General features: G+C 49.1%; 5 protein-coding genes across 5 annotated transcripts; 4 read left to right on the top strand and 1 right to left on the bottom strand.

Moving 5' to 3' along the window:
* Positions 1–6: 6 nt before the first annotated feature.
* On the bottom strand, positions 7–849 carry BC939DRAFT_502248 (uncharacterized protein; the record flags this gene model as incomplete). The annotated part of the gene is made up of 1 exon (XM_051560265.1): positions 7–849. The coding sequence occupies one exon, from the start codon at positions 847–849 to the stop codon at positions 7–9; it is 843 nt and encodes a 280-aa protein (XP_051413232.1).
* A 289-nt stretch (positions 850–1,138) lies between these two features.
* On the top strand, positions 1,139–2,902 carry BC939DRAFT_448475 (uncharacterized protein). Its single transcript, XM_051555233.1, has 7 exons — positions 1,139–1,429; positions 1,556–1,648; positions 1,772–1,801; positions 1,909–1,975; positions 2,138–2,272; positions 2,361–2,569; positions 2,729–2,902. The coding sequence occupies exons 1-7, from the start codon at positions 1,217–1,219 to the stop codon at positions 2,834–2,836; spliced, it is 855 nt and encodes a 284-aa protein (XP_051413233.1). The 5' UTR covers positions 1,139–1,216; the 3' UTR covers positions 2,837–2,902.
* A 1,306-nt stretch (positions 2,903–4,208) lies between these two features.
* On the top strand, positions 4,209–6,089 carry BC939DRAFT_396038 (HCP-like protein; the record flags this gene model as incomplete). The annotated part of the gene is made up of 2 exons (XM_051552260.1): positions 4,209–4,702; positions 5,417–6,089. 2 exons carry the CDS (start codon positions 4,209–4,211, stop codon positions 6,087–6,089), a joined length of 1,167 nt encoding a protein of 388 aa, XP_051413234.1.
* Positions 6,090–7,054: 965 nt separating this feature from the next.
* Positions 7,055–11,462, top strand: BC939DRAFT_448487 (uncharacterized protein). The gene is made up of 8 exons (XM_051555234.1): positions 7,055–7,547; positions 7,947–7,997; positions 8,470–8,483; positions 8,619–9,097; positions 9,245–9,702; positions 9,824–9,984; positions 10,078–10,354; positions 10,472–11,462. Exons 1-8 carry the CDS (start codon positions 7,521–7,523, stop codon positions 11,327–11,329), a joined length of 2,325 nt encoding a protein of 774 aa, XP_051413235.1. The 5' UTR covers positions 7,055–7,520; the 3' UTR covers positions 11,330–11,462.
* A 1,480-nt stretch (positions 11,463–12,942) lies between these two features.
* On the top strand, positions 12,943–14,914 carry BC939DRAFT_127461 (uncharacterized protein). The gene has a single exon (XM_051550041.1). It carries the CDS (start codon positions 13,068–13,070, stop codon positions 14,724–14,726), a length of 1,659 nt encoding a protein of 552 aa, XP_051413236.1. The 5' UTR covers positions 12,943–13,067; the 3' UTR covers positions 14,727–14,914.
* The last annotated feature ends 43 nt before the right edge of the window (positions 14,915–14,957 follow it).

Genomic DNA, 14,957 nt, shown 5'->3' on the forward strand with positions numbered 1-14,957 from the left:
GTCAGACTAGCATTCCCAATCTTCCCAGTCGCCCCAGTCGCCCCAACCGCAACCCCCTTCGCTGCCATAATCGTACCAATCGCACGTGTTTCCAAGGACTTCGTCGCCACGGAAGCCTGCTCCAGGACTTGATACCGGGACGCCGACGGGAACAGGCACATTATATGGGGTGCTCACAGGGACTGGTACGGGCTGCAGAGCATGCGGTTGGATATTGACGATTGGCTGGATCAAGGTGTCGGTGGAGATGTCATTCGGTGCGCCAGAGATGATGTTTGGAGGGCTGGCACTACGGCCTGCGGGACCGGGGACGGCGGGGATGGTTGGGACGAGTTGGCGTTTGGCGAGAGATCCAATGGTTCCAGGTAGGAATTCGGCGGGAGCTTCAAATCCGGGAGCAGATTCAACAAGTCCAGAAGCAGGTCCGCCTGTAAAAGGTGCGACAGCGTTAGCGCCTGGGAAAATGCCAGCCTCAAAACCAAGAGGACCGTTTGGACCACCAAGAACATTCATCCCATAAGTCTGGAAGTCGCTCACGATCGGGTCATAGAGCTGGATGGCAGGTTGGAAAACAAGATTCGGAAAAACACCTGTGGTGGGGATGATATTGGTCTCGCTTCCGAGTGAGATGGATTGTTTGGGTAGGACTTGACTCGCGACAGTGGGGATGGGTGAGGAAGCGGAAGGTACGTTGTCAGCATATATGGAAGATGCAGGCGCGTTATGAATGGCGGCGGGGTCTGCAAGATCGAGATTGCTGAGGAGGTACTGGGGTGCCGCGGAGATTTGGCTGGCAAGGAGTAAAGCTGTTGCTGCCACGAGGAGTGGGTAGAGGAGTGCGCGGGACATGGTGGTAGAGATGGCGGGTGAGGCTCTTGCGGATCTGAGGATGGACGGGTCTTGCGGTGGTTTATATAGACAGGCATCGGTCGAATGCTTGCGCGCGCTGTGCTCGTGGGTGATCAGTTTTTAGAAGAGATTGAGTGATAATTTATCAGTGTTCGTAAAGACAATGTATCAATCGTTACAACGACCCGACTTTACCATGGGCTGGAGATAACTGGGATCAGCCTGCGCACGGCCTTCCTTGACCCCTACGCACCGAAACGTGCTCTCGTCTCGGTAGGTGACTGCTGCTCTCTGTTGCAGGATAGGAACTAGCCCACGGATGACAACCCTTGAACGATCACACACACACACCCCTCTCCTATAATTCATGTCGCTTTGTCTCCATCAAATCACCGCAGCGATCCCTCGTTCGACGACCAGATCCCTCACCCCTCTTCGCTTCTCCTCTCGACATACAAATTCCGTAGAAATGAGTCTTACTTATACCTCTGAGCGCGCACAGGAGCTGGCCGACAATCTGGCGAATGTCCAGTCGCAGATGGAGGAAACTCTGAAGAGCATGGGCGATGCTGCTCCCAAGGTAAATCCTCAGGAAATTCATTTGATACGCCGGTCGCCCTTGTGTGGATATTTTCATTGGATGGGCAACATGGTCCTTTCAAGGCATGATACTGATCCGGATGTTTCATAAAAAAAAAAAATGTAGGCGCGTTTGGTGGCGGTCAGCAAGTACAAGCCCGCATCGGATATCTTTGCCACGTATGAGAAGACCGGACAACGCCATTTCGGAGAAAACTATGTATGAAAAATTATACAGTTCATAGGACCTTTACTGCAGTTCAATTTGATCGTGTAGTGGACATCATCTCCTAAATTTCAGTCAATGCACTTTTTTTTTTCTTTTTTTTTTTGGATGTCCTAGGTTCAAGAACTGGAAGATAAAAGCTCGAAGGTATGGACTGCCTCTTTATCTATTTTCAAAACCCATGGTTAATTCTCTTGACAAATTCATAGAACTAGTAACTCATCTCGGCAAACGTTCTTTCGACTCGGACCTAGCTGCCAGGTGACATCCAATGGCATTTTATCGGGACACTGCAGTCGAACAAGTGCAAGGCCGTAGCTGGTATGAGGTTTTTGACGCGTATCATGGACATTATCATCATCATATCATCATCATATCATCCTGGAGCAAATGAATGTTCAGATGTTACATTTTTTTTTATTAAATAACATCTATATTTTCTTTTGTCCTGGACTTGTTCTTTTTTTTTTTGCAACATGCTAGCGATCCCTAATCTTTTTGTAGTAGAGACGATCGATAACATCAAGAAGGCTTCAATGTTGGATAAAGCCTGTGCCTCTGCTTCTAGACCGGAGCCCCTTCGGATCTTTTTGCAAGTGAACACTAGTGGTGAAGAATGTATGTATACCGCGAATCGAGGAAAATATGAGTTCCGAACGTATATCAGAGCTCTAACCGCTTTTTTTTTTTTTTGTACTTTTGTTAGCCAAGAGTGGAATGGAACCGAGCAAAGTTTTAGAAGTCGCACAGCACGTTGTCTCATCGTGTCTTCATCTTAAACTTGCGGGGCTGATGACGATCGGCTCGCCAAATCCTGATCTGGATAACGGGGAGAATCCGGATTTCAAGACTTTGAATCAATGCAAAACAGCAATTGAGGAGACACTGAAGATCGCCGATCTGGATCTCAGTATGGTAAGTAAACCTCTTTTTTTTTTTGTTCTATTCGCTTTGGACCCATCATTTTATCTCTGGATCCATCATGTTTTATCTTAAGGAAGGGTGTGATTACGGCCTTCATCTTTGCCTGATACTTGGTGTCTAACTATAAAACAATGATATGACGGATCTTAGGGAATGAGCGATGACTTTCGGCGCGCTTTGCTTCAAGGATCGACTAATATCCGAGTGGGCAGCACGATCTTTGGATCGAGACCTCAGTCCGCAAAGCCGACTGCATAGTTTCTCTGCATCAGCGTCCTCGGAATCTAATAATAAAAAGATAAATCTAGTCTATTTTATTTTTTATGCGGATGCAGAAATGAATTGAAAGGAACCCCAGCAGTCGCGTGAGAAGATAAAGGCAGAACTCCGCTTAGAGCTCTCCGCTTTGAATTGTGTGGCGAGCGAGCGTGTGGTTGTGTGGTTGTGTGGTTGTGGAAGCAGGCGGTTCGTTGTCCACTCCAGACGTGGTGTTCAATGGCTGGAGCTGTGTAGTATATATGAATATAGTCTATATTGTTTTCTTTAGGCAAGAGGGAATGGGAACATTCGCAAGCAGCCTTGAATGGATCCATTTTGCTGTGTAGATCTACCGATTGAGGGATGTGTTATTTTTGTTTTTGTGTCACCAAGAAGTTCCGATTAAAGAAACAGGGAAGAAAGATCTTGCCTTTATCAGGTCAACAATCGTAAACACTTGCATACAGCAATCAAAGGCCGGTTTGGCCCCCCTTCCTCTTGACGCTGCTTACCTACACGAGAGAACAACAGCTGCCACTGCCTTTTTTTTGTGGCTCTGTCACTCATCAGAATAAGCCGGGGGACTACCTCCACCTTGGTTCTGGACAAAGGACGCGTAGGCACAGCAATAGATCATCCGTGATCTGTTTTGATCTGTCTAAAGACACAACACTTGGCCAATGGGGGCTGTTGGTAACTGATACGGTCCAGGGGGAGAGGTCGGCCATTTCTTGTTGAGATGGATATGGAGGTGAGGATAGTTGGGGCGAGGGTGAGGATGGGAGTGAGGACGAGTGGCGGCTGGGAGTGAGGATGAGGGAGTATGCCTCCAACAGTGTGTGTGTACGTGTGTGCATGAATGTGTGCGCATTCCTTTGGGCAATGTTGTTTCTTTTTATAACGCGCTCTCACTCCACTCCGCTTCTCTTCTTCCCTTTCTCTTCTCTCTATTCTTCCGCCCCTGACTCCACATTCCTCTCATCCCACACCCCCTTCTCGCTCCATGGCGGCCAGTGTCTCTCCAACGATGCAAAACGGAGCACTGCATCCGCAACTCGGACAGGATCACTTGAATTCTCAAGAGCACACTCACCAATCACCACCACCGCCACCACTGAATCAAGACCATGACCAGAACCAGCAGCAAAACTTCTACAGCGGTCCGGCCTCAACGCCCCAAGAAAATGATCCCTCCGCGGAGCCGTCACCGCAGATGCAACAATCAGAAGACCAACAGCAACTGCAAGACGATGGTCCATTGGACCCAGAGACACAGCTGCAGATGGAACAACAACAATTCGAATACGAACAACAGCTGTTTATGCAGCAGCAGCAGCAACAACAATACGAAGAGATGATGTACCAGCAACAAATGAACTCTGGCCCGATCGACTGGCAGCAACAACCACTCGATCCCTCACTTGCACAGGACCAATCCGTTCTGTCCCAGTCTCATCTCAAGCCAGGCCATAAAGCAACCCTCCTATCCTACACACAAACACTGGAGCTCTATCGCCAGAACGCCAAAAAGACCAATGACCCGGAGCTGCAGTTTGAGTTTGCGGCCTTCATGATCGACGCTGGCAAAACGCTGGAGGATCTCCAGACGCGGACAGAGCTCTTTGATGAGGCTATGAAACTCCTGCGCAAGCTCTCGACGGGTGGACACGCAGAATCACAGCATTACCTGGCAGAGTGCTATGCCTCCGGATTTACCAAGGGCAAGCCCGATTTTGACAAAGCTTTCCCTCTTTGGGTCCAGGCATCGAAACATGGACATCCTGATGCCGCGTACCGAACAGGGCGAAGCTATGACGAGGGACTAGGGACTCGCAAGGATAATGCCAGAGCTGTACAGTTTTACAGGTAAAACACGTTTTTTTCTAAATCCCCCTCTCCCTTCTCTCTCTCTCTCTCCCCCCCCCCCCCAGTCTCAGTTTTCTAGGATCAGTTCCAGCCTTGTCAATTTATATTTATCGCTTTTTCGGGGGGATTCGACTGTCGGTGATCTTAACTGAAGAGGGACGGATCTGACAGGAGCACAGGAGTCAAGAGAGGATAATATAGGGCAGATCACAGCAACCAGCCCAGCTGGTCTAAGAGAATGGATCCAGCGACAGCCTTTGATGATGGTGACGCAGAGGTACAGGTCCCTGCAGGAGTTTTTTTCGACACATTGGAGGGGGAGGATCATCGCTTCATGTTCTATTTTGTTTTTTATTTTCAACTCAAGAGCGACGACAAAAAGCGTTAAAAAGGAGGAGAAGGAGCTTGCAATTAATAATTTACCAAGGAAATGGCGTGGATATGTGGCACGATGTCTTTGTGGCAAACCGTGCCTCAGCTTTACAATTAGGATTGGCGAAACGCTATCTGCTCATCGCCGGAAATGACTAGGCACGATACCAACACGGACGCATGGACCTTTTGTCGACACCGTTTTCAATATGAATACCTTTTTTATGGTAGCATCGCTCTCAAATAATACGCATTTCTCCAAAAGATTGAAAGATCGCTCTGGGGATCTACATGACATTAATACGATCTTTTTCGTTCCAAAAAAAAAAAAAAAAAAAATAGGAAAGCTGCATCGGCTAATCATCCAGGAGCAATGTGGCGACTTGGTGTAGTAACACTGTATGGAGAACTAGGCGTAGCACCATCGCCACGCGATGGAGTCAAGTGGCTGAAGCGATCGTCCCAGGCAGCTACGCCCGAGTTCCCCTTTGCACTATACGAGTTGGCACAGCTGCATGAGCGCGGTATCGAGAATATTGTGTTTGTCGACCCCGAGTACTCTGTCTCGCTCTACTCACAGGCCGCGGAGCTTGGACACGCGGCATCGGCGTTCAGATTGGGAGAATGCTGGGAATATGGCAAGTTGGGATGCAAACAGGATCCGCGACTGTCGATTCATTATTACACGCTGGCTGCACAGCAGGAGCATCCCGAGTCATGTTTTGCGCTTGCGGCATGGTACCTGGTAGGATCCCAGGGGGTGTTACCACAGTCGGATGCAGAGGCATACATCTGGGCCAATAGGGCAGCGGATAAGAATCTGCCGAAGGCATTGTATGCGATGGGGTACTTTACGGAAGTCGGCATTGGTCCTCGCAAGGACATGGACGAGGCGGTTGAATGGTACAAGAAGGCGGCAGCAGCGGGAGACAAGCGTGCGACGGAGCGTCTGGAGGGAGTGCCGGTTGATGCGAAGAAGGAGAAGGGCAAGGACGAGAAGTGTATTATCATGTAGTTTACCTTTGTACATGTTTTTTTTCTTTTGTTTTTTTTCTTTTCTTCCCTCGCTGTCTTTTTGTTTGTTTTTTTCTTCCATAGAAGCACATAGTAGAGTGCGTTACCTGATTACATATCTTGTCAAGCAATAACCAGCAGGGTTAGGGGGGATGGACAACAAAGTTCTGCACCAAACGAGCCATACGGCCAATTGTCACATTCCAGACGCACATAGACTACATACACAGACATGCACGGATCGGAGTGTTCAAGGTGCACCATCTATCCGAAAGAAAAGAATAGAGTAAATGGAGGGATGAACTCGGTACAGCGTGTCATTGATATGAGCGAGCGTGGCCACGAAGGAGTCGACACGAGAACAAAAAAGTCGATGGGTCGTGTTCCCGTTATAGTATCGACTCGCTTGTCCTTTATTCTATATCTATGTCTATATCCATATCTATATCAAAAGCAACGAAACGACAACAAACGACAAACGACAAGGAACAAACAATAAACAAAAGAAGGACGCACGCATCTGCATCGTTCCTATCTCTCTACATCTGTCCACAAAAACTGGTCTCCCCGTGGACAGACGAAGAGGGAACGTGCTCGGGAAAGCAGCCGACAGCAATAGGATTAGTCAAGGAATATAGCTAGGAAGATGGCCGTCAGCAGGACAGGTTCAAACTTCGAGTAGCAATTGCGGACTTGAGTTGATGGGTATTGTGGACGGGTGTAACCCACATGGAGTGCGCCCACGATACACGCCATCTTTGGCCATTTGATATCTATTATCTATCGAAGAGAAAACGGAGGGGGGGGGGGAATGAATGAAATCTAAAAACATAGTTTGGATGTCTTTATTGCGGGCGAACTACAGTCCATACAATTGGCGCTTGCATCACTGGCGAACTCTCCCTGGTGTGTGTCTTTCTAAGGACTCGTGGGCAAATAAAAAAAACTCCCAACGAGCTTTGAACGCTTTTTTTGGCTGTCCACACCCGCTCTTCACAGGGCAGCGCAGCAACAACCACGCTTTCCCTTGCAGCCCGCATGTCTCTCTCTTCCCTTTCCTTCTCTCTCTTCCTCCCCTCGCACTCCACACCACACTCACTCACTCACACGGCAACCCCACGCCCGTTGATTGCGCCCCTAACAATCCGTCGGCCTCTGTGGTGTGGTCCTGGGTTCCTTCTTGCCAGTCCCTTCTTGCCAGTCCCGTCTTTTGCTGGCGTGCAACGCCCATCCTTCCTTCCTTCCTCACTCCCCTCTCTATCTGTCCGTCCACTCAACGCCGCCACCACCGTCCTCTTCCCCACTCTACAACCACCACCCATCCCCCACAGCTCCCTTTCTCTTGACTCCCAACGCCTGCGATCCTCCACAAAAGAGATTACTAGAAAGCCATCCCAGCCGACCAACCAACCGACCAACCAACCATCCAACCATGGCGCTTCTCAAGTGGATGGGCGTGGTAGGTCATCTCATCCCAAACACCAATCGACCTGCAACCCCAGTCCTCTTACTTCATTTTCCTTCTCCCTTTGTGTTCATACGTCCCGTAGATAGTAATGCCCACACTTTCCTTCCCCCTCATCCACGCACCGTTGCAGCTTCCATTTGATGCATCACACAAACATTCTATTTTATTTATTTCTCCTGGCCAGGTGGATTCTGCCTCTGCCTCCACCCCTCGCCCTGAATGGTGTTGTGCAACTTGCAATGGCGCATGGCGCAAAGGAGTAGTAGACTCACTCACACAGACACAGTCATGCTCTTCTTTGTGGCTACAAGAGAAAGTGCTCATGAACGCCTTTACTAATTCTGTGGAGGGGGGGTTTTTTTTTTTTTTTTTGCTTGGTTGAATCAATAGAGCCAGCCAGAGAAGCCGGTCGTGAATGATATCCCTATAGGTCTGGAGAATGTAAGCCGCAAGCAGCAATTGGAATGAATCAGGGAAACAACACCCATGGGATGGATTCTGGGTCAGCACAAAACTCTGTTTGACTTTGCTTGGCATCTGTTTACTGTGTGGTGTATGTTCGACAACCCCCAACAACAATAACTTGATATCAGCTTAACAGCAACTGGGATAACAGCAGGCTAAGAGTTGACTCGACCAGCAATGTAGCAATGGAGCAGCAGCAGCAGCAACAATGACAAAAACAGGATTGATTCTCGAAAGTAACACGGACAATGGAATACAAAGTCGCTCATCGCAAGGCTGCAAGGTCTATACTCTCGATTGCCAGCTTCCTCACTTCCCAACGGACCTTCAATAAAACAGATTCTGTGGAACTTTGTTGGATAGACTGCTAACAAAACATCGCTCCTTTTTTTCCCCTCACTTTCGTCTATCTTCATACTCCTCTCCTGGATCGTCCTCCGGCACACAGTTTGGCAACACTTGGTAAGGACAACACACCAGTCTCGCACTTTTATTTCTGTCTACGGTCGCTTTTTGAAACAAAAGAGCAGAAAGCTGCTAGGATCGTTTGCGTTAAGCAACTAACTGATATCATCAATCGCTTGTTTCATTCATTAGTTATTGCAACTCCATCTTACAAGCCCTATACTACTGCAAACCCTTTCGAGAATGTGTGCTGAACTACCAAAGTGGAGCTGGCTCCATGGTCTCACACTATCCACTCAGCCCTATGACGCCGGCAGTTAGTAACGGCAGTGGACCCACCTCATATTTCGCACCGCAGCACACCTCAGGAACATCTAACTCATCTGCGTTCATGTCGCCCAATGTTGCCCACTCACCCGCGTCAAGCAGAAGCCATCAGCGGGACTCTAGTAGTAATGGGCCATCAGGAAATGCAGGCCCAACTTCGACAACGCAGCGAAACATTGTCGGAGTGCTTTTACCCAACGGTGGCGGACCAGACCCTGATTCCGCTCCCCAGGAATCGATGTTTCTCTGTCTGCAGGATCTATTCCAACGAATCCAGAATCATTCTAAGAAGACGCAATATTTTACCCCAACTGCTTTTGTTGCCAAGGTCAAGAAGGAAAATGGTATGATCGACAATTCTCGGGAAGACGATCGTGAGAGAGTTTAGTCGTCATAGTCCACACAGCATTGATTAGTGTGGATTAGAAGACAGATTATGCACGCTAAACGTCCAATTTTTTTTTTGACCCATGTTTTTGCTGCTGCGGTAGAACTATTCAGGAGCTCGATGCATCAGGATGCGCACGAATTCTTAATGTTCATTCTCAGCACAATTTCAGAAGACATTGAGGCGGATGTCAAGAAAAGTCAAAAGGAATTGGAGGAGAGTATGCCCAAAGCGACCGCCAATGGGACGCACAGCACGCAGAACGGCCATGGTGTATCGAACGGCTCAATCGGTGCTCAGTCTAAAGGATCATCCGAGGAGGTTTCTATGACATTAACAGGAGGGGATGAGGTCAGAATCAGGATCAATGGCGCTGACATTAACACGGCCTCGACATCAGGAGGAAGCACGCATGGCAACAGCCATGGAGGAGAGTCGATCGGCGATCGGTCCTCGATACAATCTGGGAGTACGATAGCGAAGCCGAAGGAGAAGATGTGGGTTCAGAAGTTGTTTGAGGGCCAGCTCACGAACGAGATCAAGTGCCTCACTTGCGAGAAGGTACTGCATTACTAGATTTTCTGTTCTCGGGGTGGAGTGATGCAAAATTGGCGTTTATATATAATATCAGGACCTAACATCTACTTTTTTCTTTTTCTTTTTCTTCTCCTGTGCCTATTAGACCACGAACAGGGCAGAGTCATTCATGGATCTGTCACTGGATATTGAGCAAAACTCATCTGTGACAAGCTGCTTGCGACAGTTTTCCGCTTCAGAGATGCTTTGTCACAAAGACAAGTTTTATTGCGATGAATGCTGTGGTCTACAGGAGGCTGAAAAGAGGTGAGGGATTTGATACTTGACTAATGTTCTCAATCGAATCTTCGGAAGCATCTATGCCAATACTAATGTTTTTTTCTATTTTGACGTTTGCAGGATGAAGATTCAAGTGCTGCCTAATGTCCTGTCTCTTCACCTCAAGCGGTTCAAGTATCAGGAAACACTTCAGAAATACGTCAAGCTGTCGTACCGCGTATCATTTCCCATGGAACTACGACTCTTTAACACTGTTGATGACATGGAAGACCCTGACAGGATTTATGATTTGAACGCATTCGTGGTCCATGTCGGAAGCGGCCCTCATCATGGACACTATGTTGCTGTTGTGAAACACCAGGACCGCTGGCTCCTCTTTGACGACGAAACTGTGGAGGTAGGTTACATTTTGGCTGCATTTTTTTTTAGGGGGTGGGGAGGGAGGGAAGAACAGGTACCAGCTTATGTCTAAGGGCCTAACATTGACAGTTCAAATTTTTTGCATCCCTTCTAGACGATTGACGAGTCTGATATTCACAAATATTTTGGCGACTCTTCGCAACTGGGGTCAGGATACGTACTTTTCTATCAAGCACGCGATCTGGACATGAGCGCGATTGCACCGTGGCAATGGGCGCAGCAACAGATACATCAGTCATTCTCATTGAAGACTCCTCTCAATGGCATGCCAACACCCCTGAATGGACTCGGACCAGGCGATCTAGATCATTTTGGAGGGCTACAGCCGCACACTCAGCAGCAGGAACTGATCCATCAGCAATTGGCGAGCCGGCAGCAGATGCAGAACGGCGGAGGAGGACTTGGATCGTTCTTCAACAGCGGATCGTCTACAGCATCAGGACCTACACCGGTTGCAGCGGCGCATCTGTCAAATGGGCCACGGAGTCCGACGCATATCCAGGATCCCAATATGCTGAACGGCCAGAAGATTACGAGCGGGTCGTACGTTTACACGAACGGGATTGCGGCGGCGGCAACAGTAGCAGCAGCAGTATCAGGGCAACCGCAGTATGCATCCACGAACGGATATCATACGAATGGGTCTGCAGCAGATCCACCCGGATCGTCGTCGTCATCATCATCATCGTACTCGCCATTTAATAGTCAGCATAGTGGTAGTAATGGCGTACCGCATTCACCGACGACAGCGGGGCCGGTTTCTCAGCACATGGCTTCAAGATCGTCATCGTCAGCGGCACCGACGATGATACCACATACAACAATTGATCCAGCGAAGCTGAAAAGGGCGCAGAGCACGCCGAGGATCAGTTTGGCATCTGCGGCCAAGACCTTTGGATCCTCGGGCGGCAAATCATTCATAGGCAGTCTGAGAGGCGGCAGCGGGTCCTGAAGAAACGGTGTTAGGAAATAATAGTATGCGAAGAAGAACAAAAAAGAAAAAATTACAGCACCCTACATCATAATGGACAATAAATTCACGCGAGGCGGAGAAGAAAGAGCGGTTTAAGTTTGTCAGAATTAACACTCGTTTTTGTATGGGCCTCATGCGGATTCAAAATCAATGGTTCTTCACAGTACACTGTACCTGATTTTCCTATTCAGGCAAATAAAGACGAAGAGGAAGTGGACATGGAAGGCAGAAGGGAATGGAGAGACAGCGCTTTTTTTTTTTTTTTTTCCTTCAGCCCATTCCACAGATTTAAAAAACGCGTGTTGCAGATAGACTTTAATTAGAGCTATATAATGACAGGGAGATGTATGAACGAAACCAAGTCAGGCTCCTCACTTTTTGGTGTCATTCTTTGGAGCAGGTCGGGTGCGCATTGTTGATGGTAACCCAACAACATGATGTGCCCATGTGGAGATGGGTCGCACAGTAGACTAATTCACAGGCCTATGTTCTGCACACCATAGGGTACAGTACAGTAGGGAAATGCATGGGGAAGAAGCGAAGAAAAGAAGAGATGGCTCTCATTCCAAGAAGTCATCGTCATAGATTGAACGAAAAGGCTGAACGGATCTACTCTGATCCTTCCTCTCATCCTCTGGGTATCATAAAACTTTAAATAGATCCCAACGCCTTATGTGTGAGAGAAAGAGAGAGAGAAAGAGAAAGAGAGAGGGGAGAAGAAAGAGGCGTGGATGGAAAGATAATTCGTCAGTTCCTTCATTGGCATTCTTTCCTCATATCGAAACTGGGGCCGTCATCTGTAGTCTAAAGCAGGTTGGGAGGATGGAGTAAGGTCGTGTGGTGTGGGACATGTGTGTGTATACAAACTCGTTTATGTCTTTGCTAATACGATCCTCCCCTTGGCTCTCTTATTTTCTTTTCCTCTGTCGAGTCGAGCCGAATCAAGTCCGGTAAAGTCGACCGAGCACATCCTTGGGTTGCGGGAAGGGAGGGGCTCTCTGAAATGCAAGTTGTCCAGCAGTCTTTGCTCTCGTTCTTGTATCCTCTCTGTGGTGAGGGAGTGAAATGTGTTCCTCCGCCGCAGGGATCAGCTTCAAAGAAAAAAACCCCTGCACTGGGTACGTCTATTTTTTGTCCATTTACAATATTGCATTCTGGTGACAAGAATAGATTGAGTCCGACGGTTTCTTTTCTTTTTCAGGCACACACACGCACATTTCAGGAACCACATCCCTATACTCATACACCATATCATATCATTCCCTCTCCCCGCCGCTGTTGTTTGTCCCTTGCCTCTTTCTCTCTTCCTTGCTTGTTGGCCGTAGGCGCCTTCTTTCTCTCTGCCTTTCCTTTTCGTCCCCTTTCCTTCACGTCCCCTTCCCTTCTCCCTTCCCCCTCGCCCTTCTCTGCCAACCGCCCATCATCCACCCACTTTCCTGTCGCGAGTACCAGCAACGTGCTTTTCATTTCCAACGCTCTGACCAGTCCCAGCCCTGTGTCAACAAAAGCACACCCTCGCACAAACACATTTGTCTCCAAACACCCGCTCCGCACAACCGCCCCGCACAACTGCCCCTGTCTCTCTCCTCACACTCCTTTATTTAACGACCCTCCTCTCTCCCTTTCCTTCTGATCCATTCCATTCGATCCCCACAACAACCCTCCTCTCCACCCTGCACTCTCAACCATCGTACTTCCCTTTGGGTGTCATCTCGCCATGGTCAAGCTATCGCTCCCTCTACTCGACAACACCGATAACGAGAACGAAAACAGCACCCTCCCAACCTGCGATCCCTCCCAATCGATCTACGACTCGCGCTCGTGTATCAAAGACTTCCTCTTCTGCTCCGACGACAACCCCTGCCCCTCTTCCATCCCCTGCGTTGACCGGGTCTGCCAATGTCTGCCCAACACCAACTCCTTCATCACTTTGACCCCGCCCCCCGTACGGATGTACACTATCGGATGCAACTTTAATACAAAGCGAGATGTCGATGTCTGTCGGGACTACGAATACGGGGTTGAGAAAACTTGTCTTTTGAATTATTGCTCAAACCAGGTACCGTGCTATGCGGGGACCTGCGATAACCAGAGAAATGTCTGCGTGAATATCACCTCGACGAGAAGACCTCTGCCACAGAGCGCGAATTCGCTGATCACTTTGGGCGACGATCCGTTTGGGACGCATAAGGAAGGGATGAGTCCGGTGTTGATTATTATGATGGCCGCTGGAGGAGTGATGGCAATTGCGCTTGTCGGCTGTATTGTCCGGACAGCCCATAGCTGGACGAAGACGACCCTCAATTGGGCGTCAAAGTCTCCGAAAGTCGATGCCGACAATGATGAGGACGAGAACGAGAACAACAAGCCGGAGAAGAAGATTAAGGAAGATGTGGACTCCACGGGCGAGGAGTCGTTAAGCACGATCGGGAGGATGCCCTCAAAGTTCACTGGATCGCACTATATGCCGACACCACCACCAGCGTTGTATGCGAACGAGATCTCGCCATTCCCGTCGCCGCTGCCATCGCCGCACTTCTCGCCGTACTCGCAGCCGAACCAGAGTCAGGTTAGCAATAATAGCTCGTTGTTGAATCCGTTCCGGCATGGGGCGGACGAGATTCAGAGCCAGGGCGGGGTGGCGATTGAGATGAATCAGAAGGGAGATATGATGACGGGGTCGTATGGGTCCTTGCCGGCGAGCACCGTGATCGTTACACCCCCAGACTCCTCCTCTTCGACGCCAGGTTTTGTCCAAGCGCAGTTGAATTTGAGGATGTCGCAGTCGCAATCGACATTGTCGCACGGGTTCGCGCCCAGACCACCATTTGATCAGTCCAGCGGTGTGTTACACAAGTCCCTGTCGATGCAACAGCTCGGATCCAGACCGGCGCCTCCACCACCGACACATTCGGCATCAACAGCAGCAGAAGCAGGATCATCGTCGATGACCCGGTCAGGACCACTACCGACAATTTCGGTCTCGCGGCCGTCTTTTAACTTCTCCCGGCCCTTTTCCGTTATTGGGATCAACGAGCCTTCGATCTCGCTGGATTCCTTCATGGACCAGTCCTCTTCGTCTCCAGCGCCATCGGCAACAGGCGAGATCAAAAGCGCACCTCAGCGATCATCTTCAACGCCTTCGAGACCTTCATCCGTACATTTGCAGTCGGGTGCCGAACGCCGAGCATCCGTGACAGTGGTGCCGACACCACAATCGATGTTGAAGCATAGTGCGTCGGTGCCCCAGATGTTTGTGCAGGCGCCTGAGGGGATGACTTCACCGCCGCATTCGCCGAATTCGTCCGCACCAGCTCAACGGAATTTGCCAGCCGGATTCGCATCCGCACCTGTCGTAGGTCGATTCGAGAACTAGGCAAGGTCATTTATCAAGTTAACATACCGTCCATCTTTTTTCTTTTCAAAGAAAAAAAACCCACACATCTCAGCATACACATAGAAATACACATTTCCCCCCCCTCTCCCTTACTCATAATGCATAGAACTTAATACATACACTTTAACGACCCTGTAAAAAACGCCGATAATGATGTTGTTATTGTTTTTTGATGTTGCTGTGGACATGCTTGGATAGGTTTGGCATCAT

Source organism: Gamsiella multidivaricata, assembly GCF_025024155.1.
Source record: "Gamsiella multidivaricata strain RSA 2152 chromosome Unknown BC939scaffold_25, whole genome shotgun sequence".
Taxonomy (NCBI): Eukaryota; Fungi; Mortierellomycota; class Mortierellomycetes; order Mortierellales; family Mortierellaceae; genus Gamsiella; species Gamsiella multidivaricata.